Here is a 26,457-nt window from a genome sequence, read left to right as displayed (position 1 = left end):
GCTCTTAAAAAGGAAGGTGGACAAGAGGGGCTGGTCATGGCCCAGCTCTGGCTCTGTTGTCCCAGGGGAGATGGAGGGGACAGGGGAAGGCCACACACAGATGCCAGTGTGCCCTTCTTTTCAGATGAAAAAGCCAACAGTGTGGAAGACTCTTCTATAATGTGTCCTGGACCAAAGATAGATGAGACTGGACAGTAAGTGACTGTGGTTCTGGGTTCTAGGAGGTGTGGACAGAGTGGTCTCCCTTTGCCACCTTCTTGTGTCCTGACTATGGGTGCCCTATGACAGGCAGCACAGGTCTGCCTGCTCTGGAGAGGCACCCTCCCCCCCTGCCCTTGTGGGTGACCCTCAAGGTGCCCAGGGATGCACAGAGGCCCAAGCCCAGCTGAGAGCAGGTGCAGGAGAGGCTGAGCCAGGAGCCTGTCCTCTGGGTCACCTTTCCCAGCTTGGAGCACACAGCAAGCAATAGAAGTGAGGATGGTGGTGCCATGCAGACCTCCCTGCCGCTCAGCCACAGCCAGGATGGCACCATGCGCCATGAGGGCGCTCACTGCCTGAGCCTCACCCCTTGCCAAGGCTGATATTTCAGTGACTTGAAGACCTCAGAATGTGCCTGCCCTCCCTCTGGGAGCTCCAGATGCTGGGCTTGTCGAGAAGGTGGCCCTGGACTGCACCAACCTCAGCAGCCGTGCACCTTCTGCCCTGTCTCTGTCACAGGGAGCTCTCTGTTGAACTCAGCCTGAACAGTGGTGCCAGCTTCATCGGGAATAAATTCAATCTCACCAGCACTGACTGTGTGAAGACCACCACCAGGGTAGGATTGCATCCTGGGCTGTGGAGCGCCGTGAGCAACAGACACAAACCCACATGGGGAGGTTGAGGCACAGTGCAGTGACGCAGCTTCAGAGAGCAGCAGAGTGCACGGACCCTGGGCCCCACCTGCATTCTCCCTGGGCCACTAGGGGCAAAGAAGGCTGCTGCCTGAGCCCATCCAGGGGTCCAGGATGCCCAGCACTGGCACATGGTTGTCGTAGGCACAGAGAGTCAGGTGTTCCACTGGCTGAGGTAGGAGTTCCTGTCCCTAAATCAGTCCCCCAGATGCAAATGTGCACTCAAAGCCACTCAGGATCTACCTGAAGCCTACATGGTAACAGCCCTGTCATCTGGCCCCTCTCTGTCTTCCTTCCCCAGCTCCCAGCAGCCTATCTGGCAGCCCTGTCACCCTCAGAGTCTTCCTCCCTCCTGCCTTTGGGGACAATGTCCAGATGTGGCCTGCTGAGCTCAGCACAGTCAGACTCCCCAGAAGGGAGGGACTGCTACCAGAGGTGGCTTCTTCCAGCCCTTGTCACCAGTGCCCGTCCAAGGCAGTGGGTGGGAGGACCTGCCTGCAGCAGTGCTGCTCACCATTACCAGCCGGGTCTAGCCTCAGCCATGTGAACCACAGAGTGACTGTCCCCATGCACCTGCCTTGGCAGCTCTCTGCACAGCCGCACAGGACAGTAGCTGACCTCAAGGCCCACTTGTAGCCCTGTGTGAGGGCAGCACAGCCAGGAGAGCAGATCTGGGCTGTGCAAGCCTGTGGCCCTCTGAGTCCCTCTTCCTGGCAGGAGGGGTCACCCTCCACTGTGTGAAGGGGCCCACTGAGACTCAGAGAGGGTAGGATGAGCCAGGACGTGGGCAGCAAGGCCTAGGGACACCCAAGTCTCTTATTCATTCAAGGGGCCCAAGCAGCCCAACCTCCTCCATGTAGCACCTGCAGCTTTGTGTGTCTTCGAGCTACTAAGGTGGATCTGAAGCAAGCAGTGAGGGCCGGGGTTAGACAGGAGCTGTTGGACCTCCTCGTCCTGGCTGAGTGCAGAGCCCTGAGCAGGGTGGAGACACAGCCTGGAGCCTAGGGGACCAGCCTCAGTCCCCCACCATGTCCCTCAGATCCAGTAGACTGGGAAGGAGTGATGGGTGACAGGAAGCCAAGCGGGCACTGTAGAGGAAGCCCCCGGTCATGCCCAGTGCCATCCCTCAGTGCCATTGGCCTCATCCCTCCCCATAGAAAATCCCAGAAAAGATCAAACCCTACCTGAAATTCCTGCCGGCTCTGCTTCTGATCCCAGTGCTGCTGCTGTTCTATTGTTGCTGGAGGCTGCGGAGGAGGAAGGTAAGAGCTTCTTGCTCCCCGGCCCTGTACACATGGTGGCCAAGGAATGTGTGACAGCCTAGAGTCCAGCCATGGACCATCTTCCATCTCTCCAAGGTCATTCTGTGACCCAGGGTCACAACCCTAGACCTAGGTGGGGCTCCCCAGCCTCTTGTCCAGGGCAGAAGCTACCCCAAGATTGCTCGCTAAGTCGTCTGCAGTCCCCAGGATGACACATTCCCAGGATCCTCCATCTGGGGAAGGTGACAAGGTCCCCATGAAGCACAGATGTCCAGATGCAGGGTGGTGCTGACCAGGGAGGAGTTAAACCTGTCCATACCACCCCACATCACTGAACACAGAGTACACTGCCATGCTGAAGCACCCAGAGGTGGAGTAGGGAGGAGAGAGGCCTGGAGGGGCAGACTCAACAGTCAGCAGAAACAGCAAGGGACACCCTACAAGAGACAGCAGGGAAGGCAGGGACAGCCAGGTCTCCAGAGGAGGGAAGAGGCAGGGGTGTGCTGCAGTGCAGGGTGGGTTGGGCAGCAGCAGCACCTTGGCCCAGCTCAACTTACACTGTCCTAGGAGGAAGTTTGGGTGAGGTGGGCTGCTGGACACAGTGGCACAGGGATGCGGTGCCCAGTGGACACCCCAAGGCCATGTCCTGCTGATGGTCCAGACCAGGGTCCCCTGGGATGCAGAGCTTGGGCAGAACCCACCCACCCCAGCACCCTCTGCTGTGTCTGTCTTCCATTCCAGCACCCCAAGAAGCCACCACCTCTGCCTGAGCCTGAAACAGTAAGTAGAGGTCTGGGTCCTGGCATCCGCACACACTCAGGGCTGTGCTGTCCTTCCAGAGGGTCCCCATGAAGGCTGTTCTTAGGGTCTCTCACCCATCTGGGCAAAGGAGAGGGGACAGAGGGTCAAAGAGAGGATAAAAGACTCAATGACATCTCCAGAGAGCAGCCCCAAGCTGCTCCGAGGACCAGGTCTTCAGCACAGGGCACCTGGGGAACCTTCAGGGAAACCACAGCGACATCCACACTCTCAGCCCATACTACATCTCTTTATGTTCCAGCCAGAGAAAGAGCCACCATCCACACTCCAGCAAGAAAAGGTGAGCCCTGCTTTGCATCCTGATGTCATAGGCCTGTGCAGGACACTGACTGTTACATGAGTACCAGAAAGCCTGTGCCCAAGATTCCCCAACACAGCTGGGTGAAGGAGAAAGGGCAGAGGGACCGGAGGGAAAGGCAGGACACTCAGCCAGACGTCCCCAGAGAGCAGCCCCAGACTCCACATCCTGCTGCTATGGCCTTTATCACAGGCAGAGCACCTTGGGACCTCTTTCAGCAGTTGCTGTCCCTACTGACCTGACTGGCTGTGTGATCCCCAAGGTGCCTTTGGGATCTGAGCTCTCAGGGCTTTGGGAAAGGAGCACTGAAGCTGTGTCCACCCTGGGTGTCCGCTGGCTCCTTTGGATTTGTCTTCAACACCATCTCCTGCAGGGCAGGAGCAGCCAGGGGGCCACAGGGCTGAGAGTGGAGGGCATCAGGGGGCAGAGCTGTAAGGGTGTCCCCAGGGGAATGCAAGGATGGGGGCAGCCTGGGGGTCAGCTTGGTGGGACAGAAAGTGCTGACCGTCTGGCCCAGGGGACCTGGTTGGGGTACTGGGCAACAGGGAGCTGTCTGGGACCTGTGCTAGCTGCACTGTGGCCTGCGGAGGCGGCATATGCCGGGGGGGGGGACACAGTCAGCTGCCAGCACCCAGATCCCCGCACAGCCCCCAGCCAGGCTTCTGCCAGCCAGGGCAGCCTCAGGAGACCAAGGCCTCACTATGGGATTGGGGCAGCTGGGGCAGAGCCAGATTTGGGAGCCAGGGGCTTCGGGCTGTTCCTCCACGCAGGGCCCTCCCCCTCACTATGGGTGCTGTTCACTGTCCTTTGGGTCACCCACATTAGCCGAAACTGTGTGGGTGCCAGGACAAGGACCTGTAGGATTGTTGCTGCTCCCAGGGGCTGCATACAGGTCTTTTACACTTCTAGGAAGAAGAAAAAAGGCCTCCCCCTCCCCCTGCGCCTCAGCAACCTCCCCCTCCGCCTCCCCCTGTGAACACCAGTCCCACGGTGATCGTCTCCTGCTGCGGGTGCGGGTCCAGAAATGGGGAGGTGAGAAGATCCAGAGCAGGGCCCTTGGCCAGGGCTGTCACTGGGGACAGGAGCTCTCGGCCCTTGGCCTGGGGGGGACGTGGCCCTGTAGCACTGTGTCTTGTGTGCAGTGGACAGCTGGAAGCTTGGTCGTGTCCGTGCTCTGCTGATTCCTGAGCGCCATGTCTGTGTTACAGGGCAGTGTGGATCCCTGCTGCAACTATGCCTACCCAACCTGTCACCCAGAGCCTATGACATGGTGTCAGCCACGAGTCCCGGTGAGTAGAATGCTAGAGAACTCCCTGTGAGCAGAACGGCCACTGCTTTGTGCCTGGGGCTGGGCTCAGGGCTGAGCAAGGCTCATGCTGAGGTGGGACCCAAAGACACACGACACAGATCCCCAGTCCAGGTGGTAATCTGAGGCTGGAGGACTGGCTACCAGCACAGACCCATTTACCAAATGTTCCATTCCCTGGTAACCATGGAGAGAAGCCATGACTTTAGCATTCTTTCCTTGGAATGCTCTGACACTGAGTGCCAGTACTCACAGCATCCTCCTGCGGGCCAGCTGCAAGCCTAGGACTATCCCTGTGTCCCTGAGTAATCTCCCCACACACTGTAGTATCTGAGTATAGTATCTGCATAGTATCTGTGATACTGTATAGTATCACAGAGTTTGCATGACAAAGTCTGGGAAGAAGAGATGAAAACTTGAACTTGAACCTGGTTCCCAGCTCCCAGAGCCCAGTTCCCTGCCAGGTCAGCCTCAGGATTGCCCTACTCAGGCCTCAGTCCCCAACACTCACTTCTGGATGGCGTTGGGTCCTCAGCCTGGCTTTCTGTACAGATAGGCCTGGGGAAATGAGGCTGCTTGATGCCCAGGGTCCATGTGAAGCTGTACTAGCCTTGCTCCCTGAATCTGGCAACTTTATCTCAGCAGTTGGCTGTATGGCTATCTAGAAGGGCTGGGATGGCTCACACCCTGGTGCTGCTCAAGAGAGACAGAAATGCACCCCAGGTCCTTGGATCCCACAGGGCTGCTTGGTGTGGAGGTTCCAACCCCTCTAGCAGGGGCTCTGGTCTCTCTCTAACAGGGTTCTCAGGCTGCCCTGTTGTCTGGATGCCCATTTTCTTCTTTACTTCTCATGGGACTCTCACTGTCACAGCTCACATGGCCCTTGTACTCTACTCCTGCCCTGTGCACTGGACCTGGTTGACATCCCCCAATGTCTGCTTGGGAGGGAGGGACAGAGCAAGAGGCTGAGTTGGGAAATGCCTTTTGTCAAGCAGAGGGAGACAGGAGATCTGGGAGCGGACCCTGGAAGGAAGCCCAGAGGGTGAGGCTGGGGATCTGAGGGCAGCGCTGGCTCAAAGGCTTGGAGGCAGAGGTCCAGTGATTGTAGAGCGCTCTAACAGCTGCCCAGCTGTGCCATCTTGGCAGGTTCACCCTCCAATCCTATGGTGGGGAGCTCTGTATCACCAGTAGCAATGCAGAGGCTCAAAGGAGGACAAAAAGGTGCCAAAGACTACCCAAATAGTCAGGGCCAGCATCTAGGACTATGTGCAATCAACTGAGCTCTTAGTGTGGGAGAGAGCCACACTAAGTAGACCTGACCTTCCTCTAGCTCCTGGCCCACTATCTAATTTGACTTCCCCTCTCTGTGGTCAAGGAGGCCCTACTGAGCATCTTATAAGGTTTTGGCCATGCACCCAAGTCCAAGGTGTGTCTCCTATTCACTATGGCCTTAAAGAAAGCTGTGCCCTGGAGCCCCACGCAGAGTGCACAGCACCCTGACACCAGCTCAGCCTGTTCAGCAAACTCAGCCCAGCTTCCCCTTCCCAGAAATTGCCTGGGGCTCTATTATCACAGGGCTTTTCCACTTGGCTAAGCACCAGAGGATGCTGCCAGGTGGAAGCCCACGGGAAGCTCATTTAAGTAACTTCACCAGCCCAGCAACTCAGCCCCAGGTGCAAGGGCAGAGATATCAGCCAGGTATCCTGCCCAGGACAGGCGTTGCTGCCCCTCTCCCTATAGATCACCTGCATGGCCCACACCCTTCTTCCTGAAGCTCTGCTCAGAGCCTCATGTAGCACCAGGGGCCTGAGAGGGCTGAGAGAGCATTTCTAATCTCTTCCTGGAGTTGGGTGGCCTGGGGAGGAAAATAAGCTCTGGAGCTAAGGAATCTGCTCATGTGGACCTGGCCTTGTATTTATAGAAGCTGCTACCTCCTAATGTTACTGGATAGGGTCCAAGGAGGTCCCAGAAGCTGAGACAAGGAACACAAGCCACCAGACCCGTAGAACAGCTTTGCAGGTTCAGACTCCCATCTCAAAAAAAGAATTTTCAGGACTCATCCATAAGAGACACGGGAAAGGTTTGTTAGCCAGAAATTTAAAAAACACATTCCAAGAAACTGCTTCTCCTGGGGGTTGGAGACATCAGGAAAAGATGGCCCATCCCCCAGAAGGATGCTGGCCCATATTACATATATGAGCCCAGGTGGTGTTGTATTGTTGTTGAAGATGGATAACACGAGCATTCTTTGGCTTCTCTCAACTGTTTCTTTTATATTAGGATCAGGTTCCTATTCTATTTTCTCATTAAGCCAACTTATGGTCTTCGACTTTTCTTGAGGAATTTGGGGGATGGTGAAGGAAAGGAGCCTAAATTTAATCAAGGCTAATCTGGACACCTTGGGTGACTTCAACAGGGTCCTGGAAGTCGTGATCTTCTTAAAAGTACTATTTTTAGTGATTTTAAGTTTTAGCACCTCATAACCCAGGAAATTCTCAAAAGGCTCACTTTATCTGAACAGCTACGTTTCTGTAGCCAAAAAAAGGCCATCTTATCTGGTTGCAACTTGTGTGAAAAGAAGGAGACCCCTGACCCCAGTAATACCTCCCTGTCCCCTAGAAATTCCCCACAGGCTCAGGGTCTCGGCAGCCCACCCCAGGCGTGCTCTGGCTCATGTTCACCCAGGCACCTGCACCTCCAGCCCATCCCACCTGCACAAGTGCCCTGAAGTCCAGGCCCTCACAGCTAGGGGTAAGCAATAGTCCAGAATGATTTCATTCTAGAGTAAACATGCAAAAAGATCTGGAAATAAGAAAATTCTATTCCCAGAAACAATAAAAATCCAAATGCCTGTGCCACACCAATACACCCACCTATGATGAAAAGACATCACAAAGCTTGACTCACGGCTGTAAGAGAAGATTTGTCGGCACTACAATGTCAGTTCTACCCGGAGCAATTCGTGAGCTTCATACTACTTTAATGAAAACTGCAATGAAGCATTTTAAGAACTTTGATCAGAATGATTCTAAAGTTCACCCAAAATAACAAACAGTGTAGAATCTTTATGGAATTTCCCAAAGGGAAAAAATAGTTAAGGAAATTGGGCCTTATCCTATATGGAGACCTTAAGCTCCAACAATTAAAACAATGGTCTCATCAAACAACAGCTTCAAATCAACCAAGCACTGCACAGAATAAGTAAGGTGTGCAATGACAGCAGTCATCCACGGTGGCCAAAATGCACTTGCAGTCACTGCCGCATGTTCACTGCACGTTTAATCATTTTGTAAACTTCAACAAGCTCTTGGGAAAAAGACTGAAGCTTCCTCTCATGACATAATAGAATAAACCCCAGTTTCAAATATTGCGTAGATTAAAAGTTTTACTGATAATAAGTAGAATAAAATGCAAGGAAACTAAACAGAGAGATCCAGGTAAGCATCGAAACACAGAGGAACTCACAGAGGCAAATAGTCATGGGCTTCACTGTCCCCATTCATTCAGCAAAAGTTATTCCACATCAGGCGCTAGGGACATAGAATGAACCAGATAAAGGAAGTCCCACTGTCATGATGGGTTTACATTTTCTTTGGTGAATGTCAGGGGGTGACAAGCAACTGTCCAGAGAATGTGAAGTCACTATTATGCCAGCTAACGCCTGGTTGGCAAGAGCAGACTCTGACATTTACACTTAAAACAAATCAGTGGAACTCAGTCAGTAGAGTACAAGTCACTGAAGCCCCGTCCAAGCAGAAGCAGCAGCCGCGCGAAGGCCCCAGGGCAGCTTGGAGCTGGGGAGGAGGAAGGCAGGAGTCAAACACTGTCTTTGTCAATCCAGCGGTCAAGTTGTTTGCAGCGGCGCTCATGGTCCCGCATATGTGGAGGAGGGAGACAGACGCCCACAGCTAGGTGGGTTGGAGTATGACAGAAACAAGCTTTATGCGGGTTGGAGTGTGACAGGAACAAGCTTGGCCTGAGCAGCGGTCTTAGGTCTAGACTCACAGCTAAAAGCTCTCTTGACAAGTGGATGAGCGGATGAATAAATGGATGGATGAGCACGCCCAGTCAGACGTGGCCCTGCAAACAGACTCGCAGTCCTGTCTGATCCAAGCAGGCTTTTCATATCTGATGTACACGAAGGGACAGGAGTCTATTTTGGGGACAACTGTGGTGGGTGAAGAGGAGCCCCTGTGGCAGCTTCAAGGGTCCACAGCAGAGTTTGGCACAGCCACACCAGGCTGCTTAGGCTCCCCAAGGTCCACCCTTTCTGTATCACTAGAAGGGATGAAAAGCAACTCCTGAGGCGTGCTGGTTTTCTCCCATTGCTGAGACAAATTACCAGACACCCAAAATTAGGGGAGGGAAGGTTTATTTAGCTAATGGTTTGTGAGGTTTCAGCTTATAATCAGCTGGCTCCACGGCAGGGTGGCATGACACAAGGACAATAGCTCAAGGAGGCAGAAGACAGCAAAAACAACAACAGCAGAAAGGGGGAAGGCAGGCCTCTTTCCTTCCTTTATCTTCCAAGCAGCACCACTCCCCAGGGTAGGTGAACACGCACTCCATCCCGGTGCCCTCCTGTTGCACAGGATGAGGATGTTTACAAAGTGAGGACCCTGGCCCCCTGCTGAGTCACCTAAATCTCTGAACTTCTCCGGTTGACACTGTGTATCCGTTATTACAAGAAGTCATAAAGAATGCTGGGCTACACCACGGCAGAGACAAGGGACAGCCAGGAGTGCCAATAAAGCCACATGACCAGGAGTCCCCAGGATCCTATCTGCAGATCCAGTCCAGGCCCATCTGGTGGCACCTGGCAGCAGATGCTCTCTTTAGCATCAGGATGGATAGAGAAGGTTCTGGATACTCAGCTGCTGGGGACAGACAGCAGGAAAGCAGCCTCTTGCCTGGGAATGCCCCGGCACGCAAAGAATCCCAGAGCAGCTGCATCTACATTTCTCAGAGTGATGCCCCACAGTAGGGGGCGCTAAGACACAACATTCGCCAGTATGACTGGAATTAGCACCTTTCCTGCAACGGGAACTAAGATGGTCCCCTTTCCACATATGGGAAAGGGGGAGGACACAATAGACAGTCTCTACTCAGAACTGCAACAGGGGAAGGAAAGGGCGGAGGAGATTCCCAGAACTAGCCAAGCCAAGCACTATTGCCTGCCAATGCCAATGTCTATTCAGATTAAGAATGTATCTGTGGTATAATTTGCCAGTCAGCATACAAGTGTGCATAGAAAGGAGTCATAATAAAGCGGAATCTCCAAAAAGGACTTTTTCTGGATGCTTTGGAATCCTCAGACCCTATTTTGACTCTAATAAATCTTTCAAGAACACAGGAAATTCCTCCAAGCCCTATCAATTAATTTAAAGGATTTGAGCACATTGATTTGTTCTGATGAGTGTACCTGGCACTAATTGATTTGTTGTTTGTTGGTTAATCTTTGTCCTAGTTTGTGCAGCCTGTGACCAGTTTGCCCCAGTTGCGTGGAAGTTGTTCTGAGGCTGGCAGGTGTCACAATGTTGCTCTTGCCTGTTACCTATCCATTCTTACAAAGGAGACTTTTTCTTTGGAAATCAGAGTCCCTCGGTTCCTTGCAGAGCAAATGCCTTGTTGACTTTTCAGTGGCTGTACCATTTGCAGCATTGAGCTGTTCACTTTTGCTCTTGAAAAAAGTTCAGAAGCAAGCAGGGAGTAAAAGAGCCAAATTACTTATAGATACATTTATAAAAAATGAAAGCAAAATGAAAGAACTCACAAAAATTTTAAACTAAATGTGCAGATAAAATGCAATGCTTAATCAGGCATGGGAAACCAAGAGTGAATTTTCCAGAAAAGACTTGCAGTCCCCAAAGACAAAATATGAGTTCTTAGAAACCAGAAAAGACACATCCTTAGACCAGAAAAGGCCCACCGAAAACTTAAAGTCCCAAGAGGGATGCAAAATTCCTTCACTAAGGTAACCTTATGCCAAGTAGATCCCAAATAGATTCAGTAAGGACTCCCAGGCAATGTGAAGGAGGATCTGTCTAAGAGAAGACACACTGGGCAGAAAGGGAAACACAGAGAGGGAGGGTGCACGGGGCTGAAGGAAGGCTCTGTTGCCCACAGCCACCCACGTCCTCTGCAGGTGCTGTCATTTCACATCCCACTTCTGACACCAAATACACCAAACCAAGGTCCCAGCAGAGATTCTCCAGTGATGCTGAGTTCACTGGGGAGACACAGAGTGTTGTAGTGGGCGCATGCAGGGCAGGGCACACACTGGGCGTACTTGAAGGGCTAAGCCGAGGGAAGCTTGAAAAGCAAAACCGGGATTCACGGTTATTTGGAAGCAATAGTCCTGGCCCATGAGGATTCTTAAAAGGGCATTCTAGGATCGATAATAATAGTGGTTTTGGAAGAACAGATAGTTAATAGGTAGACGTCTTTATAGGCACACTTTTTGGTATAAAATATTTTAAAAAGGAAGAGCCCTTGGACATCTGGGTCTCCTGGTTGCTAGGGAGGGGTGTCTTGGTAAACCCACTAATTTGAAAGCTTTGTGGCAGCCTTGGTTCAAAGCAATGGTTCTGGCAGAGACTTTTGCAATCGTGCTTCTCAAGCAAGCATGCACGAGATCCTGTCCTTCCTAAACTCAGCTTTTATCTACTTTAACTTTTTATTTTTATTATTTGACACAAGCGACTCCATTTATTGTTGATTTGATTCACAGTGAACATCAATAAGGAAGGCCATACTGTCTACCCTGATGGGTCCTTCGGCTGGCCCAACTCCCACTGGCACTATGATGACCTCGCCTCTCTTCTCTTCCTTACAGGGGCGGTACACCAACATTACCCTGTTGAATCCCCACTGTGGGCAGGCCTCTTATGGCCAGGCCTCTTGTGGCCAGAAGATCTGCGTCCAACCCAGCAGGAAGTGCCACCACCTTACACAGCAACACTGTGCCTCTAGGAACTGTGCTCAACCTGGCAGAGAGTGCTACCCCATCCCCCGGGCAGCATGCATCCCAAGGACCTATCTTCAAACAAGCAGGGAGTGTTTCCCCATCCCAGAAGTACCTTGCAGCCCCAGGATTCACCTACCGCCCAGCCAGGAGAACCTCCCGCTCAATATCTATGCGCAGTGCAACCTTCCGGCCAATTGCTCCAAGTGTCCTTCCAGGATCCTGCCACTGCTCTCTCCCTTTGCCCGGAAATCCGCAGAATCTATTGGTCACTCCCATTCCCAACGCCCAGTCTCTAAAGGTACTAAAATCTATGACTAAGAGATCTTTGTTACTGAATTGAACATAATGTATTTTTGTCTTGGTTTATTATCAAAAGGCATTGGTTTTTGTTGCTGATCAGAAAAAGGTTGTCACCTGGGAGATGCTCCAGTCTGAAATATATCTTTGCTACATCTGCCAGGACACACACCCGGGTGTCCTGTTGGTGCCATGCAGGAAGGAGGCCTGTTCCTAATAGCATTACCACAAAGTGCTAGAAGAACAGGCATTTGTGCCAAGTTCTGTATGAAAAGAGCCCCTGAAGTGTCTGAATACCAGCTCTACCCTGAATCCTACCTGGAGAGCCTCAGGAAGGAGGCCCCCCAAGAGCCACTTTGAGGTGGAGCCCATGTGATAGCAAATTTGTCCAGAAGGGGGCGCTCTGAGCTTAAATTTGTTTACTAGGCCTCCATTCAAAACTGACTTTTATTTTTATTTTGTTGTGCTTTGTTTCTTTTATTGTAAAGACAATAAAAATGATACAGAATTTCAAAACAAGATGATAGGAAATTAACAATGGTTATTCTGTTGCATATTGTTATCTTCAAAGGAGTTGTTCAGATTACCAGATATAGGCATGTTAGATTGCTCAAACAACATAAACACTGTTTCTTTCAGTGATCTAATAGTCATACAATTATCTCATTGTGAAAAGTTAAGAAACTTCTCAAAAAGGAAAGAATAACTTTCCTTTTGGGAAGAAGGAAAGGAGAAAAGAAGGAATATATATATATATATATATATATATATATATAATTAAAACTGACTTTAAAATACCATATCACTGCAAAATCATGGACCAAATATGGTGGAGATTTATGTCTACTATTTAGCTGCTTTTATACTCATCATGTATCCCCATATCTGTTGTGTCACCTTGGGAACTGTTATAGCTACTGTCCCCTTCTGAAGCCTGGAGGTACTTATTTAAAACATAGGTAGTGAGAAGTTGCTGGGAAGGGCATCTCGCACCTTCCCAGGCTGACCTTTCCAACCTAGCAGCTCCTGTGGAAGACACGGCCTCTCCTGGACAGCAGGCAGCCAACAGGGCAGCGCCAAGGCCAACAATAAGCTCCTGGGCACCGGAAGGTCCTGCTTCTCACCCACACCACGGCATTTCACTTCTTCAGAACATCAGCCACCTCCTCCTCACCTCCTGGAGGCTTGAGCACCTGGCTGACCTCTGATTCCTACAGCCTCCAGGTGGCTGCTACCCAGCCAATATCACATGGCTCCCCATCCAACAAGTTGGCCCTGACTGAATACCTGAGTTATCACACTCCCAGCCTTCACCTTACTACCACCATCCTTGTCACAACAATCTCATCACTACTATCCTTTACCCCTCCATCCTAAATACACACTCTTTTACTAACTCTGATGTTTCTGGCTTATAGACTTGGTATTCCCATCCCATTGTTTATTTAACCTTGTTTAACCTCCAACCCATTCATACCTCCATTTTCCCAGTGCTACCCACAGAGCCAGGTACCTGGCCACTCTGCTCAGCAGGCTACCTGTCCTACACCCTCTCCTTTGTGTCCCACACTCAGGGTCAAGGTCTGGCTTATGGATGGAGCCATTTGCTTGGCTTTTCTGTGCCTGAACTAGGTTGTTGAAAACTAGTAGGGGAAAGCCTCACCACTCGGCACAGTTAATGTCCAATGCCTTCAACCAAAGTATACATGTCAAGTGCTCAGCTAAAAGCAAGAAACTAAGTTTTCTAAGTGCCAGAAAATTCTTAGAAGCATATTAAAGGGGAAATTAGAAAGAAGCCAAGATATTAATTGGTTTCAAGAACCTTGAAAACATGAGAACAGGCCTTATGCTTAATGGGCTATGATGCACCATGCCAAGCAGGATTAGGAGAGGAAAACTCAGCCTCGGGAATGGAGATTTGGGGTCTGTTCCTCATGAGCTGGAGATGCAAGGAGCTAACGCCCAACCTCTAAAAAGAGCCAGAAACTCCAGACTCTACTCAGGACATAGCACCCCAGAGGGCCACATGGCTCACTGTCCCAGCTCTGCTAAGGTGGGAAAAAAAATGGTGCAGAAAATGGTGACTGGACCTGACACTTTAACCCATCTGTAACTGATGAACTCTGACAGGTTCCAGAAAAACCAAACACAAACTACCTCTGAGATAACTGTCTACGCCAGCACAGGGATTTGGATGGAAAACCACCTCCTACTAATGAGGCTTTAGCAGAGAAAATCCTAGGAACCTCACCAAGGAGTGGAGAAACATCCAAGAAACAGGCCCAGAGGGAGACAATAGAGTGCATATATGGTCTAACAGGGCCATTTAAATAGATGGTGGCTAAGGCTCAAAAAGGTAAAAGAAGGGCTAAAAATGCAGGCAAGTGAGAATGATTGAAAAGGCAGAGTTTACAAAGGACCAAAGCCAAGTTTGGAAAGGGCATTAAGGTAGAAATTTAATGCAAGCAGGCAGAGCTGAAGAAAAAAGTGGAAAGTGGAGAAAGAAAGTCTTAGATGGTGTATGGAGCATAAGGAGGCCTGGGATGAACCAGAAGACAGGGTGCCCAGCAGGAGGTGGGCAGTCCTATCGCCCCACTCAGAGACTGCTTACTCACACACACAGCTGGCTAAAACTGACCGCTAACAGGGAGCAGCATAGCAGGAAGACCGTGTGGTCAGCTGCTGCCAAGGGGAACTCAGAGGGCTGGGTGGGGGCAGCAGGCCAACAGAGGCGGGGGAACTGGCCCTCTTTGCAGGGAATGCTGAGTGCTGGGTCTGTCCACCAGGGAACTGGTCCTCTTTGCAGGGCATGCTGAGTGCTGGGTCTGTCCACCAGTGACTGCAAGTGCTATTTGAGGACCAGGGAAGTCTCTGTGCAAGTCTCATGCACCAGGTCACTCCGAGACTGAGCAACATTCAGGTTGGACACCTCCCTACACCAGGGTGACCTGTGTAACCTCACTCCTTCCTGCCACTTCCAGCCTGTGGTCTTATCTGTCTCACCAACCACAAAATGCAAAACTAGCCTTGGGCTAAGTACTGGCCCAGGAGTCGCACCCAACTTGGAGGAGGTGCCCAAAGTCTTCCCCAAAGAAGCCATTGTACTCTGTATGTCCCACCATCTGTGCCAGCCCCAGGAGGAAGCCTCAGGCAGTCCTCAGCATGCTGGGGCTGACCAAGACCTCCTTTGCCTACACAAAGCCCTCGGGGCACACCTGCCTCTTTCTCTCTGCCCACGGCCTTCTTTTTTCCTCTCCTGTGTATGCATCTCTCCCTTCTGCCTGCTGGCTCTGAGACTGGAGTGACAAGGGTGCCTGCTCTATGTGACACATGCAGGCACAGGCTGCACATGGTCTTGGTCAGGCTGCACACAGCCATGCACACAGACCCTGCCTGGATCCCCTTTCCCCTTCACTTTGCTCTCCTCCAGGCCTCCCTGGTGATCTTTGAGGACTCTGTAGGGTCTCTGAGTGTTGCCTTCTTGCACAAAGGGCCCAGGTCAGGTCCCACCCCTGCTGCTCTTCCTCATACCTATTTCCAGCTTGCAGGGCTGGGCTATCAGTCTCTGTTCCTCCCGGATTTGGCCCAGACCCTCCTGGAGGAGATCCACTCCCCAGAGTCACTGGTCCCAAATACCTGCACTGTGGTCTTGATGCCCATACATGGGGAGCAACTGAGCACCTGGGAATGCCAACAAGTGCCCAGCTAGGGGGCTTCTGTGGGAGCTGAGGAGGCCTGGCACCCATGGGCCTGTCCACCAATCATGGACCTGAGGTGGCTGCAGTCACCTTCTCCTAGTGGCATGTCACAGCACCATGCACATAGCACACCCCATTTTCCCTGCCGATGGCCCTTTCCCCTTTTCCTGCAGCCCACAAGGACTGGAAACAGGCCACCTTGGGCTGACTTTGGACACCGCCAAGCACTGGGGTCTCGCAGCCAGGTCACCTGCCATAGGCACACTCCCAGCAGCTGAGATGATGCTGGACGCTGCCATGACCCCTGCCCGATCTCCAGCTGCTGGCTGCTTCCCCAGGGCACTGCTGTTGGCCCCACCCCAGCCCACATCACCGGGAGGAGCAGCCTGCAACAGTGCAGAGCAAGGAGCCCCGACCTGGGGTCAGGAAACCTGAATGCTTGGCATCCTGGGATGATTCTTATCTGCCACCTGTAAAGTTTCACTGAGGGCTCCAGGGACCCTTCTAGAGGTTCTAAGAGAGCCCTCTAGATGGGTGCCTCCAGGGGCCAAAACCCAGAGAAGCAAAGATAAGGCTCCTTCTCAGGGACATGGCCCTGCCCTTGGCTACCAGCATGTCCTGAGTCCCACGGAGAGCAGGAGCCTGCAAGTCTGAGAGGGCTGGACGATGGTGACCGCTCCTCCACGTGGCCTACATGAGTCTCTTGTCTCCTACTCCAGCAAGTGGCACTCACATCCATGTCTTAGGGCTGTGATAGAGACTCAAGGGGGCAGATACACAGGGAGGGAGGAGGCATCTGGACAGTGGGGTACCCCTGCGGGCCGAGGCCCTGTGTGCCCGTGTCCTTTGCTGAGCCCCCATTGCATCATCAGCTGTGTAGAAACTGAGAAACCCAAAAGATAAATAGGTTAAAGGGACAGAACAGCTTACACCAAAGCAACCATCGGAGAATAGTAGCCATGGCCCTCTGCTATCCCACAGCCATGGGCCTCAACAAGGGCCACAAGGTGACTAAGGATGTAAGCAAACCGAGGCACAGCCACCCTCGAGGACATCTCACCAAACACACCAAGTTCATGCAGGACATGATCCGGGAGGTGTGTGGCTTCACCCCCTACAAGCGGCGCACCATGGAGCTGCTCAAGGTCTCCAAGGACAAGCACACCCTCATGTTCATCAAGGAAAGGGTGGGGGTGCACATCTGTGCCAAGAGGAAGCATGAGGAGCTGAGCAACGTGCTGGCTGTCTTGAGGAAGGCAGCTGCCAAGGACTGAGCCCCTCTGGAATAAAGATTTGTAGGGGAAAAAAAGGGGGGGGGGATAGAACAGGAGGAATGTAAAGAGTTGAGATGTGATGTGTAGGGGTCCCAGCTCCCCATGACAAATGCCATCGCTATGGACTACATACATCCACTAATAAAACTTAAAATTAAAGAGAGAGAGAGAGAGAGAGAGAGAGAGAGAGAGAGAGAGAGAGAGAGAGAGAGAGAGAAACTGCAATGGGAAAGGACACAGAGGCTTTTCTTTCTTTTTTTTTAAGGGCTGAAGTCTAGCAAAACCCACAGGAAACTACACCCATGTTTACCAAGACAGCCTCTAGAGCCTTCTCATAGTTTCCAGTCAGCGAGTCTGCTGCAGGCCACACTAGGGGCTATGAGTGTACGGCTGACTCTCCAGGACAGGCCTGGGCAGGGCCTGGGTGCGGCCTGGAAGCCTAGAGGGCCAGAGGGGAGGAGAGGAGAGCTGGGGTGGGGCTGGGTGGGGCCTGGGCCTGCGTACACCTCCACACCCACTCCTGCCAGACTGGCAGCTCACAGCAGAGCAGGACAGGCCCAGTCCCCAGCAGTGGCCTCCAGTGTCTCTTCCTCTCCCTGGGAAAGGTGGTCCAGAAGTGACCAAAATGGCCTGGTGGAAAGCTTGGGTGAGTGGGGATGAACTGGGGGGGGGGGGGAGCGCAGCCACAGCCCAGGAGGTCCACAGCACGGCAGCCAGAGCCTGCAGGGCCAAGCTCTGGGGAGGGCCCAGAAGAAGCTGCCTAGGCCTTGGGGGCCTTGGGCAGGGATGGGACCAAGTGGGGAAGTGGCCAGATGAGGAGACCTTGCAAAGCAGGGGAGGTGGGGTGCGGGAGCCCTGAGGACATTCACAGGAGGAGGGCATGCAGGCTGACTACTCCTCTGTGCATTCTGAGGGAGCCCGACAGGCTGCTCTCTGCGAGCCACAGAAGGGCAGGGAGTGGCTGTGGAGGGAAGCAGCCAGCATGACTCAAAGGCACTGAGAGGGCACAAGATCAGCCTGAAGAGGCAAGCGGGATCCTAAAGGGCCTCACACATGGGCCAAGGGGTCGGGGTGGAACCTCCAGAGCCCAGGAGCATGAAGGCCGAAGATGGGGAGAAACCTGGGCCAGCAGCTGCTGGTGGGGCCCACAGGTGCCCACGATGCAAGGCAGGAAGGTTGGCTGGCACCAGGCACCCGGGAGGATCACCATTTGTGAAGACTGCAGATGGGGAAAGCTAGCTGGAGGACCTGGCCCACAGGGCCCTCAAGTGGCTCTGCCACAGGAGTGAGTGCCAGGGTCTAGCTACAGCTGCAGCAAGCTGACTCTGAACCCAAACTCTGCAGGCCTGTGCTGTCCCTGTGCCTGGGGACAGCAGCTCCACAGCCATGTCGTCATGGCTGTGTGACTGGCTGGGCTGCCAATGTAGATCACTTGTCCTCTGGACACAAACTAGGACCAGGAGTGGAATGGAAAGCGAATGAAAGAGTGCCTGGAACATCCCATCTTTGGAGTGTGGCCTCTTTCCCAGGACAGGGCCCTCACTGTCCCCTCTGGAGAGGCCCCTCTGCCCGCTAGGAACAAAGCAACCAGGCAGGGGGAGACGAGGGCACAGCAGCTACTCTGCACTGCAGATCTGAGTCAGCTTTCCAGTGAAACAGCTCCTGTCTGATCTCACCCACCAACACTCTGGGTAGCAACCTTGGGGCCGCAGGCCAGGTGGAGTCCAGATTCCAATTCCCAGAAAATCATCCATTTTTTAAAAGTCTTATTCTGGGAAGTGAGGCTAAGGCCTTGGCATGGTGAAATCAGCCAGCCAGGAAGAGATCTGCTGGCAGATGTAGTCCACCCCTGGGTGCTTGGGTCCCTGGCTGCTCCAAGGACCCCTAGAGCCCAAAGAGCCCAGCCTCCCACATGCCCCGCATGCCTGTGTGTGGAACTTTCTCCACCCAAGCATTCCAAGAGTCCCAGAGTCTAGGAAGGGCTGAGTCACCAGCAAACCAGGGAGGTGGACAGGGCGTGGCGTGAGTTGGGCGTGGCCAGAGTTGGGATGCGGGTGAGATCCACGCTATCACTTGCCAGTGTGTCACTGAGCTAAGTGCCACTTCCAAAGCACCAACACAGGCAACACTGCAGTGGACACCTAGGAAGAGTAGCACATATAAGACTATCAGGAAGGGACAGGATCCGTGTGCACACTGCTGGGCAACATCTGGACCACACTGGCACTCTGGAAGGAATTTCCACAGGAATTATTTCTAAGAGTTTATGCTACAGAACACAGTGCTAAGAAATGAAACAGAATGATCTGTTACCAGACATATGGAATTCAAGCAAGGGTAAAGAAAGATGTCTAAACTCTTGCTTAAAAGAAAGATCCCCACAAATATACCATGGGTGAAAATCTGCTCTGTGGATTCAGGGTTTAATCTAGGGCTTAGATGAAAGGATGGATGGAAGGATGGATGGATGGATGGATGGATGGATGGATGGATGGATGGATGGATGGATGATACAAAGGAAGGAAGGAAGGAAGGAAGGAAGGAAGGAAGGAAGGAAGGAAGGAAGGAAGGAAGAATGGAAAGGAGAGGAGAAGAAAGAAGAGAAGAGAGGAGTGGAAAAAGGGAGGAAAGGAAGGTGATAAGGAAAAAGGGATGAATGTGTGAGTGGATAGATAAATGAAAAGTAAGGAGAGAGGGAGAGGGAAAAAAAGGAAAAGGAAGGGAAGGGGAAAAGAAAGGAAGAACCATTTGGGAGGCTGAGGCAGGAGGATCACTGTGAGTTCAAGACCAGCCTGAACTACATAGTAAAACCCTCTCTTCAAAGAAAGGAGGAGGGAAGAAGGGAGGGAGAAGAAAAGGAAGAGGAAGGAAGGATAAAAGGATAACCTGGAAGTTGGATGGCCATGTGGGGCATGCATGAACAGGTGAATGGATCAGCCAATGTGTAGGGAGGTTGCTGGGCATTGGAGTGATGGAAGACGGAAGTGGCCAGGTACAGAAGACCAGACTCAGCACAACCGAACTTTCCACTAAAGAATCTGAGTCTCCCTCGGATTCAGCACCTCTCCCCAATTCCCATCCACTCCTCATGCCTCTCCCATAGATATACACCTGACAGAGGACATCGGCCTATGCACAGGGCTCAGGGCTCTCAGGCACGGCCTGGTCTGAAGACTTGCAGGTCCAGGCTGTGGAACTTGGGCTGTCTGCTGCTGCACATTGGGGTCTACTACAAATAGTCCTTTATCCCACAAGCCTGGGGCCTGCAGAAACAGTGAGCCCTGGGGAAATCTGGCTGCCCTGGTCCCCATATTCCTGGAAGTCCTCACTCACAGGTCAGGGAGGACACACAAGACACACTGCACATCTGAATGCTCTCAAGGAAGCTGTCAGCTTCAGGGGGACTTTTCCTTCTTCCCACTGCCCATGATGGGACAGGAGGGAGCCAGAGGTGGCAGGGCCTGCTATACACCTTCAGTCAACACAGCCCGGATGGTTTCACCTCACAGTCCCTGGCCTTGGCTGCTCCGGCCGATGGACCAAGGGCCTGGAGGGCTTAGCACTGGCCAAGCTGGCCTAAGCCCTAGAAGGCGGCCACCCACCCTGGCGGGCTGTCTCCACACCCTCTGAGCAGGACTGGCTCCCTCACAGGTTGAACAAGAGGGCGTCACAGTGAAGGGCAGCTCCCACTTCAACCCAGACCCGGACGCCGAGACCCTCTACAAAGCCATGAAGGGAATTGGTGAGTGGAAGTCTCTCCAGTGGCGCCCCTCTGCTCACAGCCCTGAAAAGCGGACACCAGGCAACAGCTGGGGACATGGGGTATCCCCATGACACTCTGGGGCCACCTTGTCACACAGAGGCTCACACAGACCTGGCTTCCCCAGGAAGGCCAGAGAGGAGCAGAGTGGTGGGCAGGGGAGGCTATCTGCCATGTCCCATCACACTTGCAGAATGGCCCCATGTGTCTCTGTGAGTCTCTGTTTCTAATTTTTGTTTTTATTAGTGTGTGTTTATGGTACATGATGATTACATTTTTGTGTCTGTTTTACTTCACTGAACATTGTGGTCTCACAGTGCATCTTTTTCCCAGAAATGCCTCAAGCTTACCCCTTTTTGTGGCACAGTAAGGCTCTGTCCCATGCCATACGCTTCTTCTATGCATTCGTCTCGTGGTGGGCACATGCATTGCTCTGAGACTTAGCTGCTGTGAGTCGTACTATTATATTCTCAGGTGTGCACACATCACAGTAAAATGGTCCCTTAACTGTGACTTGGGCCCACCACAGGGCCCCACAGGCCGTGTGCATGTGTCGAGCTGGACTAGGGCCCAGGCAGCCCAGCCACACAGGTGCCACGCCTCACCCTGGCCCACGTTGGCTGCCCTCAGGATCACCTCCTTCCTGTCCCTAGGCTGTGCCCAGCAGGACTGGGAGTGGGCAGTGTGGCCCCAAGCTGGACCATGAGCCCAGGGGCTGTCTCAGACCCAGTGGTCCAGACTCTTGATCATGAGCTTCTCCAACTGCCACCAACACGAGGGAGGGCAAGGTGGGTGGTTCCACCTGGCCGTGCTTGAAAAGACCACAGGTGATATTTAGGGCCCCCTGGTCCTTAGGTTCCCCCACTCTGAGGTTAGTCCTGGGCTGCACTCAGTGTCACAAGAGTGAGGACTAAGAGCGAAGAGGTAGAATTTGCTTTCTCTCAGTACAAGGCATTGAACTCAGGGCCTTCATGCAGACCTGTATCCCAAGTCCTTTTTATGTATTATTATTAGGCACAAGAAAAATATTATTAAGCAGGAGAAATCTTTTTCTGCCTGGTATTTTATTTATTTATTTATTTATTTATTTATTTATTTATTATTTACTTGGTACCGCGTCTCACTATGTAGTTCAGACTCGTAACGATCGTCCTGTCTCAGCCTCTCCAGTGCTAGGATTACAGGCATGTGCCACCACACCCACCCCGTTTCAGTGGCCAGCATGGCATGCAGTATCAGGGATCAAACCTGGGTCCTTGTGTTTGCCAGGCAGCCACTTAGACTACTGAGCTCTCTCCGCAGCCCTCTGCCTGGTACTTATAACACTATCTACCAGGGTTATTAATGTAAAAAAGCTATAAAGGTAAAATGAAATAAGTGACTTTTTTTTTTAATAGAGAAGAAGAGCTCTATCCTCTTGAGACAGTCTCACTGAATGGCTAACTCAGGCTGAGCTCAAACCTGAAACCCTCCTGCCTCAGCCTCCCTTGTGCTAGGATTACAGGCACGTTCTCCCAGATCTGGCTGAGACCAAAGGTCTCCTTTATACCCTCAAAATCATTCAGGCATTTGGAACTATCCAGGTGGTGTCCCCACAGTTTGGCCACCAAACATCAGCCATCCCCCCTTCCCCAGTCTTCTCTGGTCCCCCTGGAAATAGAGGGGTTCTCATGCTGTGCACCTCACAGGAACCAACGAGCAGGCCATCATCGACGTGCTCACCAAGAGGAGCAACGCCCAGCGGCAGCAGATTGCCAAGTCCTTCAAGGCTCAGTTCGGCAAGGTAGGAGTCTGGGCTGCCGCCTGGGCCGGGGTCCTGCCCATAGCGGAGGTCTGCAGCCAGCACTTACAGTACTCTCTGTTCACCAGATGTTCAGGTTTAGCTGGTGGCTGTTTTGTCTGGCAGACCTGTTCTTAGCCCCCCTGCCCGGGCCACTGCTCCCTCCTGTTCCCTGGCTCTACAATCCTCAGGCTCAGCCTGGAGCTGTCCCCTGACCCCGGGGCCCTGCTCATCCAGCCACCCGAGATGCCCTCTGTCTCCTCCCCACACCCCAATGCATGGGCTGGCTCTCTCCGTCCTGGGCAAGGACACACAGGTCTCGCATGGAAGCTGCATGCAGTCTCATCCCTTCTGCCCCGGGAGCTCTAGAGCCTGCACCTGCCCCACTCCCAGCTAGGATGCTGGAAGCTCCCACTGAATGAACAGGGAGCACACACAGGCACAGCTAGGGCTGCCCAGAAGTCTCCAGGGGCTCAAATCCCTGGTCTGGAGATGTAACACAGGAAGATGGTGACAAAGCCGGAACAGCCCCAGGAGACACCAGCGTGCATTTCCATAGACCCTCTCCTGAAATCCCAGGGCGGTGCACTAATCTTCGTTCAATGTCTGGGGACAGCAACAGGGCTGGGATTTAAATCCAGGCTAGACAAGGCCCTTTGTCTGTCTGCTGTTTGGTCCAGACCAGCTGGTGCCGCGTGGCAGCTCCTTGTAGAGATATGTGCCCTTAAAAGAGATATACACAAGGTGGGATCTTGCCTTCTTCCCTCCATCCCACCTTCCTTCCCTCCTTTTCTCTCTTTCTCTCCCTCCCACCTTTCCCTGCTCTCTCCTCTTTTTCCCTCCTTCCTTTTTTAGGGCTGATGGCCCAAGCAACAGCCCTTCAGCCTTGAGCCAAGTGCAGTGTTGCCTCCCGCAGAGCTGCAATCCTGTAATCTGACACCCAAGAGCAATTTTACTTTCTTGTGAGCTACAGGGTGCCTGGTGCAGAGGCCAGGGAGTGCCGCTGAGGCACACAAGCCTGCATCCCCATGCCAGGCTGTGAAGCTGCACTTCCCGCGTCAAGCAGGCATGGGGTTTAGGGGCTAAGGAGCTGGCCGGAGAGACCCCAGCTGTCCAGTAGCAGAGCCCGTGTGGGAATCCAGCCACGGATGCTGCGCCCAGTGCCACCCTGCGGCCTGCTCTCCAGAGGGCCTGGTGGACACTCATCTCTTCCTTTCCTTCCTCAGGATCTCATCGAATCATTGAAGTCAGAGCTGAGTGGCAAGTTTGAAAGACTCATCATGGCCCTCATGTACCCGCCCTACAGGTACGAGGCCAAGGAGCTGTACGACGCCATGAAGGTAACTCCACGTGCTGTCCTGTGCTGTGGCTGCCTGGGCCGAGCTTCCCCCCAGTGAGCTTGCAGCCCCCAGATGGCCTGTCCTCTCCAACTCTGCAGCCCCCCACATGGCCCTCCAGCTGGCCTCTGCTTCTCACCACTTCTGCAGATTAGGAAGGACAGGGTACCAAGCAGCAGGGACCCCATTCATTGACAGGAAGCTTACTTTGCTAGTGGTACCAGACATTCTCCATCCAGAATTCCTAACCCTGACTGCAGGGTGGGCGTGGCTTATTGCTCCTATGTACACATGAGGATGTTCTGGTTGGGCCAGGGAGCCACAGGTCCAAGATCACCAACTGAGAAGGAGTCGAGCCACCTCCAGTCCTCCATACCAGTCCCTGCCAACAAATGTGGGTCCCCCAGTCACACCCTGCCACCCAGGGCCCATCAGTGTGGTTATAACAGGGTTGGTGCATCCTGGGGCTCGGGCATATTGAGGAAATAGGGTGCAGGCCAAGCACAGAGCAGAGGCCTCCAGCCCACAATGCTTTCTGTCCCCAGGGCTTAGGGACCAAGGAAGGGGTCATCATTGAGATCCTGGCCTCTCGGACCAAATGCCAGCTGCAAGAAATAATGAAGGCCTACAAGGAGGGTAAGGGGGCTGCAAAGGAGGAGGGGTGGGCCCTGAGTTAAAGACATGCTTAGCAAAGGCAGATTTGGGAGTGAGCAGGGGGGAACAAGGGCCAAGTGTCACCCACAAGAGCCAGCCCACCCTGGGAGGGATCCATTGGGCCCTTCTATATGAAGGAGCCAGGCACCTGAACAATAAGCCCTTTGCCTAAAGTAAGACTGGAAATGATTTGGACCCAGTCCCTGAGCTCACAGATGCTAAGGGACAGGCACATGGCCATGCTGTGGACCTGAGGCTAGGTCATCAGCAGACAGAGTGGCTCTTTCCTAGCTCACTTGGAGGATCCAGTGGGCCCCCTGCCAGGACACATCATTATGGGCATGGACGGCTGCCCAGCTATCCTGTGTAGTCTGGTTGTACAGCAAGTCAAGCTCAACCGGTCCTCTGGGTTGTGGACTGAGTTGCACATTTGCCTCTGGCTTGGCCCATCTGTTTGGAGCTTGGCTGGGCATCCAGGTCACTTCTGTGAATGATCACCTAGGTGACAGCATTCTGCCACCTGGACACAAAGTCTTTGTGTCCATGCCCTGTGCAAAGGACTGGCCCTTCCTAGAAAGCTGCCATGGGCTAGGTGAAGGACACAGGGCTAGCAGAAGAAAGCTGACCTGGGTGGGCCAGGGTGTCTATCATGTCCCATAACCCTCTCTCCCTGCAGACTACGAGTCCAGCCTAGAGGAAGACATCAAAGCAGACACGAGCGGCTATCTAGAGCGGATCCTCGTCTGCCTGCTGCAGGTATCCAGCCCAAGACTCCAGCAGTGCTGCCTCAGGATCAGCCTACAGGCAGAGCGCTGGCAGGGTCTGGGTACATCCTGGCTATCACTGGGGGTCCTCATTGCAGAGCCCCAACTGCTCTCCAGCCTCAGCTAGGGGAATGGCACCTCAGAATGGGAGGAGGCCCCTGGTCAAGAAGCAGGACCTTCATACAGCCAACTCCAGGCTCCATGCCTAGGCACTCAGTGAATCCCCTTACAGTAAGCAGCATGTCTGCCCACTACACAGACAAGATCCCCAAGGCTTGGGGAGAGTGACTGCTTTGTGCCAAGTCGCCTCGGAGCCCTTGTGACCCCTCATGGAGCCACCTTGTGTCTTCTGTTCCCAGGGCAGCAGGGATGATGTGAGGGGCTATGTGGACGCAGGACTGGCCCTGCAAGATGCACAGGTGAGTCTGTGTCCTGCTCCAGCCACTAGGACTCAGGGACTGATGGCATGTCTCTTCACAGGAAGCTGCCCAGCTCAGGTCCTTGCAGATCTCTGCCTTGTGGTGTCGGGGTGGAGGTAATGTTGGGGAGTCTTAAAAGAAGGAAGGATGATGACTTAGGGGGTTAAGATCTGTCCAGACAGGACCAATCTAGGGCCTGGATCAGGAGGACCGAGCCGGACCCCTATGCTGGTAGTGCTTGGTTCTCTACTCTGCCTAGGGTGGGGAATGGGTTTCCCAGAGTAGCATTGTCCCTGTGTGGTGAGGAGGCTTAGAGTTTTTGGAGTAAAAGGAAATCAGGAGAGTGAGCTCCCACCACAGAGACACCATGGAAGGGATGCTGGCCCAGGGTTTCATCCTCACCTACTCAGTCACCTTCCCTGGCTTTTTGGGGTGTCCCAATGCCAGGATCTCTATGCAGCAGGTGAGAAGATCAGCGGGACCGATGAGATGAAATTCATCACCATCCTGTGCACACGCAGTGCCCCTCATCTCATGAGAGGTACAGAGCTGGGCATGGCATTGCTGAGTCTCGGGGGCAGCCCTGGCCCAGGCTCTCCCTGCATGCCCAGCCTCAAGTTATGGAGTTGGGGAGAGAGCAGGGGAGCTCCGGACCTTTCCTGGAGCTTGAGCCCCAAGAGGAGGTGAGGGGTCAAGCTGATTGGCAGCCTGCCATCCACACAACCCCTGAGCTGTTTCCTCCCTCCATAGTGTTCGAAGAATATGAGAAAATCGCCAACAAGAGCATTGAGGAGAGCATCAAGAGTGAGACCCACGGCTCGCTGGAGGAGGCCATGCTCACCGTGGGTAAGAGAAGCACAGCCCCCGGGCACACGTGTGTCTGCAGGCCAGGTCACCCCTAGTGTCTCAGTGTCTCCTGCAAGGACTGTTCC

General features: G+C 53.2%; 2 protein-coding genes across 2 annotated transcripts in view; both read left to right on the top strand.

Annotated features, from left to right (window-relative positions):
* Positions 1 to 11,860, top strand: part of Antxrl (anthrax toxin receptor like) — a 37,571-nt gene extending 25,711 nt beyond the window's left edge. The window contains exons 11-18 of the mRNA XM_023701311.1: positions 125 to 194; positions 718 to 814; positions 2,048 to 2,152; positions 2,894 to 2,932; positions 3,213 to 3,251; positions 4,179 to 4,301; positions 4,478 to 4,558; positions 11,411 to 11,860. Coding sequence (XP_023557079.1) covers positions 125 to 194; positions 718 to 814; positions 2,048 to 2,152; positions 2,894 to 2,932; positions 3,213 to 3,251; positions 4,179 to 4,301; positions 4,478 to 4,558; positions 11,411 to 11,860 — 1,004 coding nt within the window. The remainder of the gene's footprint in view (positions 1 to 124; positions 195 to 717; positions 815 to 2,047; positions 2,153 to 2,893; positions 2,933 to 3,212; positions 3,252 to 4,178; positions 4,302 to 4,477; positions 4,559 to 11,410) is intronic.
* A 5,433-nt stretch (positions 11,861 to 17,293) lies between these two features.
* Positions 17,294 to 26,457, top strand: part of LOC101589465 (annexin A8) — a 12,091-nt gene continuing 2,927 nt past the window's right edge. Inside the window, exons 1-9 of the mRNA XM_004641255.2 lie at positions 17,294 to 17,457; positions 20,463 to 20,553; positions 22,260 to 22,354; positions 23,578 to 23,691; positions 24,234 to 24,324; positions 25,019 to 25,098; positions 25,466 to 25,525; positions 25,973 to 26,066; positions 26,276 to 26,371. Coding sequence (XP_004641312.1) covers positions 17,437 to 17,457; positions 20,463 to 20,553; positions 22,260 to 22,354; positions 23,578 to 23,691; positions 24,234 to 24,324; positions 25,019 to 25,098; positions 25,466 to 25,525; positions 25,973 to 26,066; positions 26,276 to 26,371 — 742 coding nt within the window. The 5' untranslated portion in view covers positions 17,294 to 17,436. The remainder of the gene's footprint in view (positions 17,458 to 20,462; positions 20,554 to 22,259; positions 22,355 to 23,577; positions 23,692 to 24,233; positions 24,325 to 25,018; positions 25,099 to 25,465; positions 25,526 to 25,972; positions 26,067 to 26,275; positions 26,372 to 26,457) is intronic.

This window comes from Octodon degus, unplaced genomic scaffold (assembly GCF_000260255.1).
Source record: "Octodon degus isolate 3935 unplaced genomic scaffold, OctDeg1.0 scaffold00132, whole genome shotgun sequence".
In the NCBI taxonomy this organism is placed as follows: domain Eukaryota; kingdom Metazoa; phylum Chordata; class Mammalia; order Rodentia; family Octodontidae; genus Octodon; species Octodon degus.
This window is presented reverse-complemented; position numbering and strand designations above follow the sequence as displayed.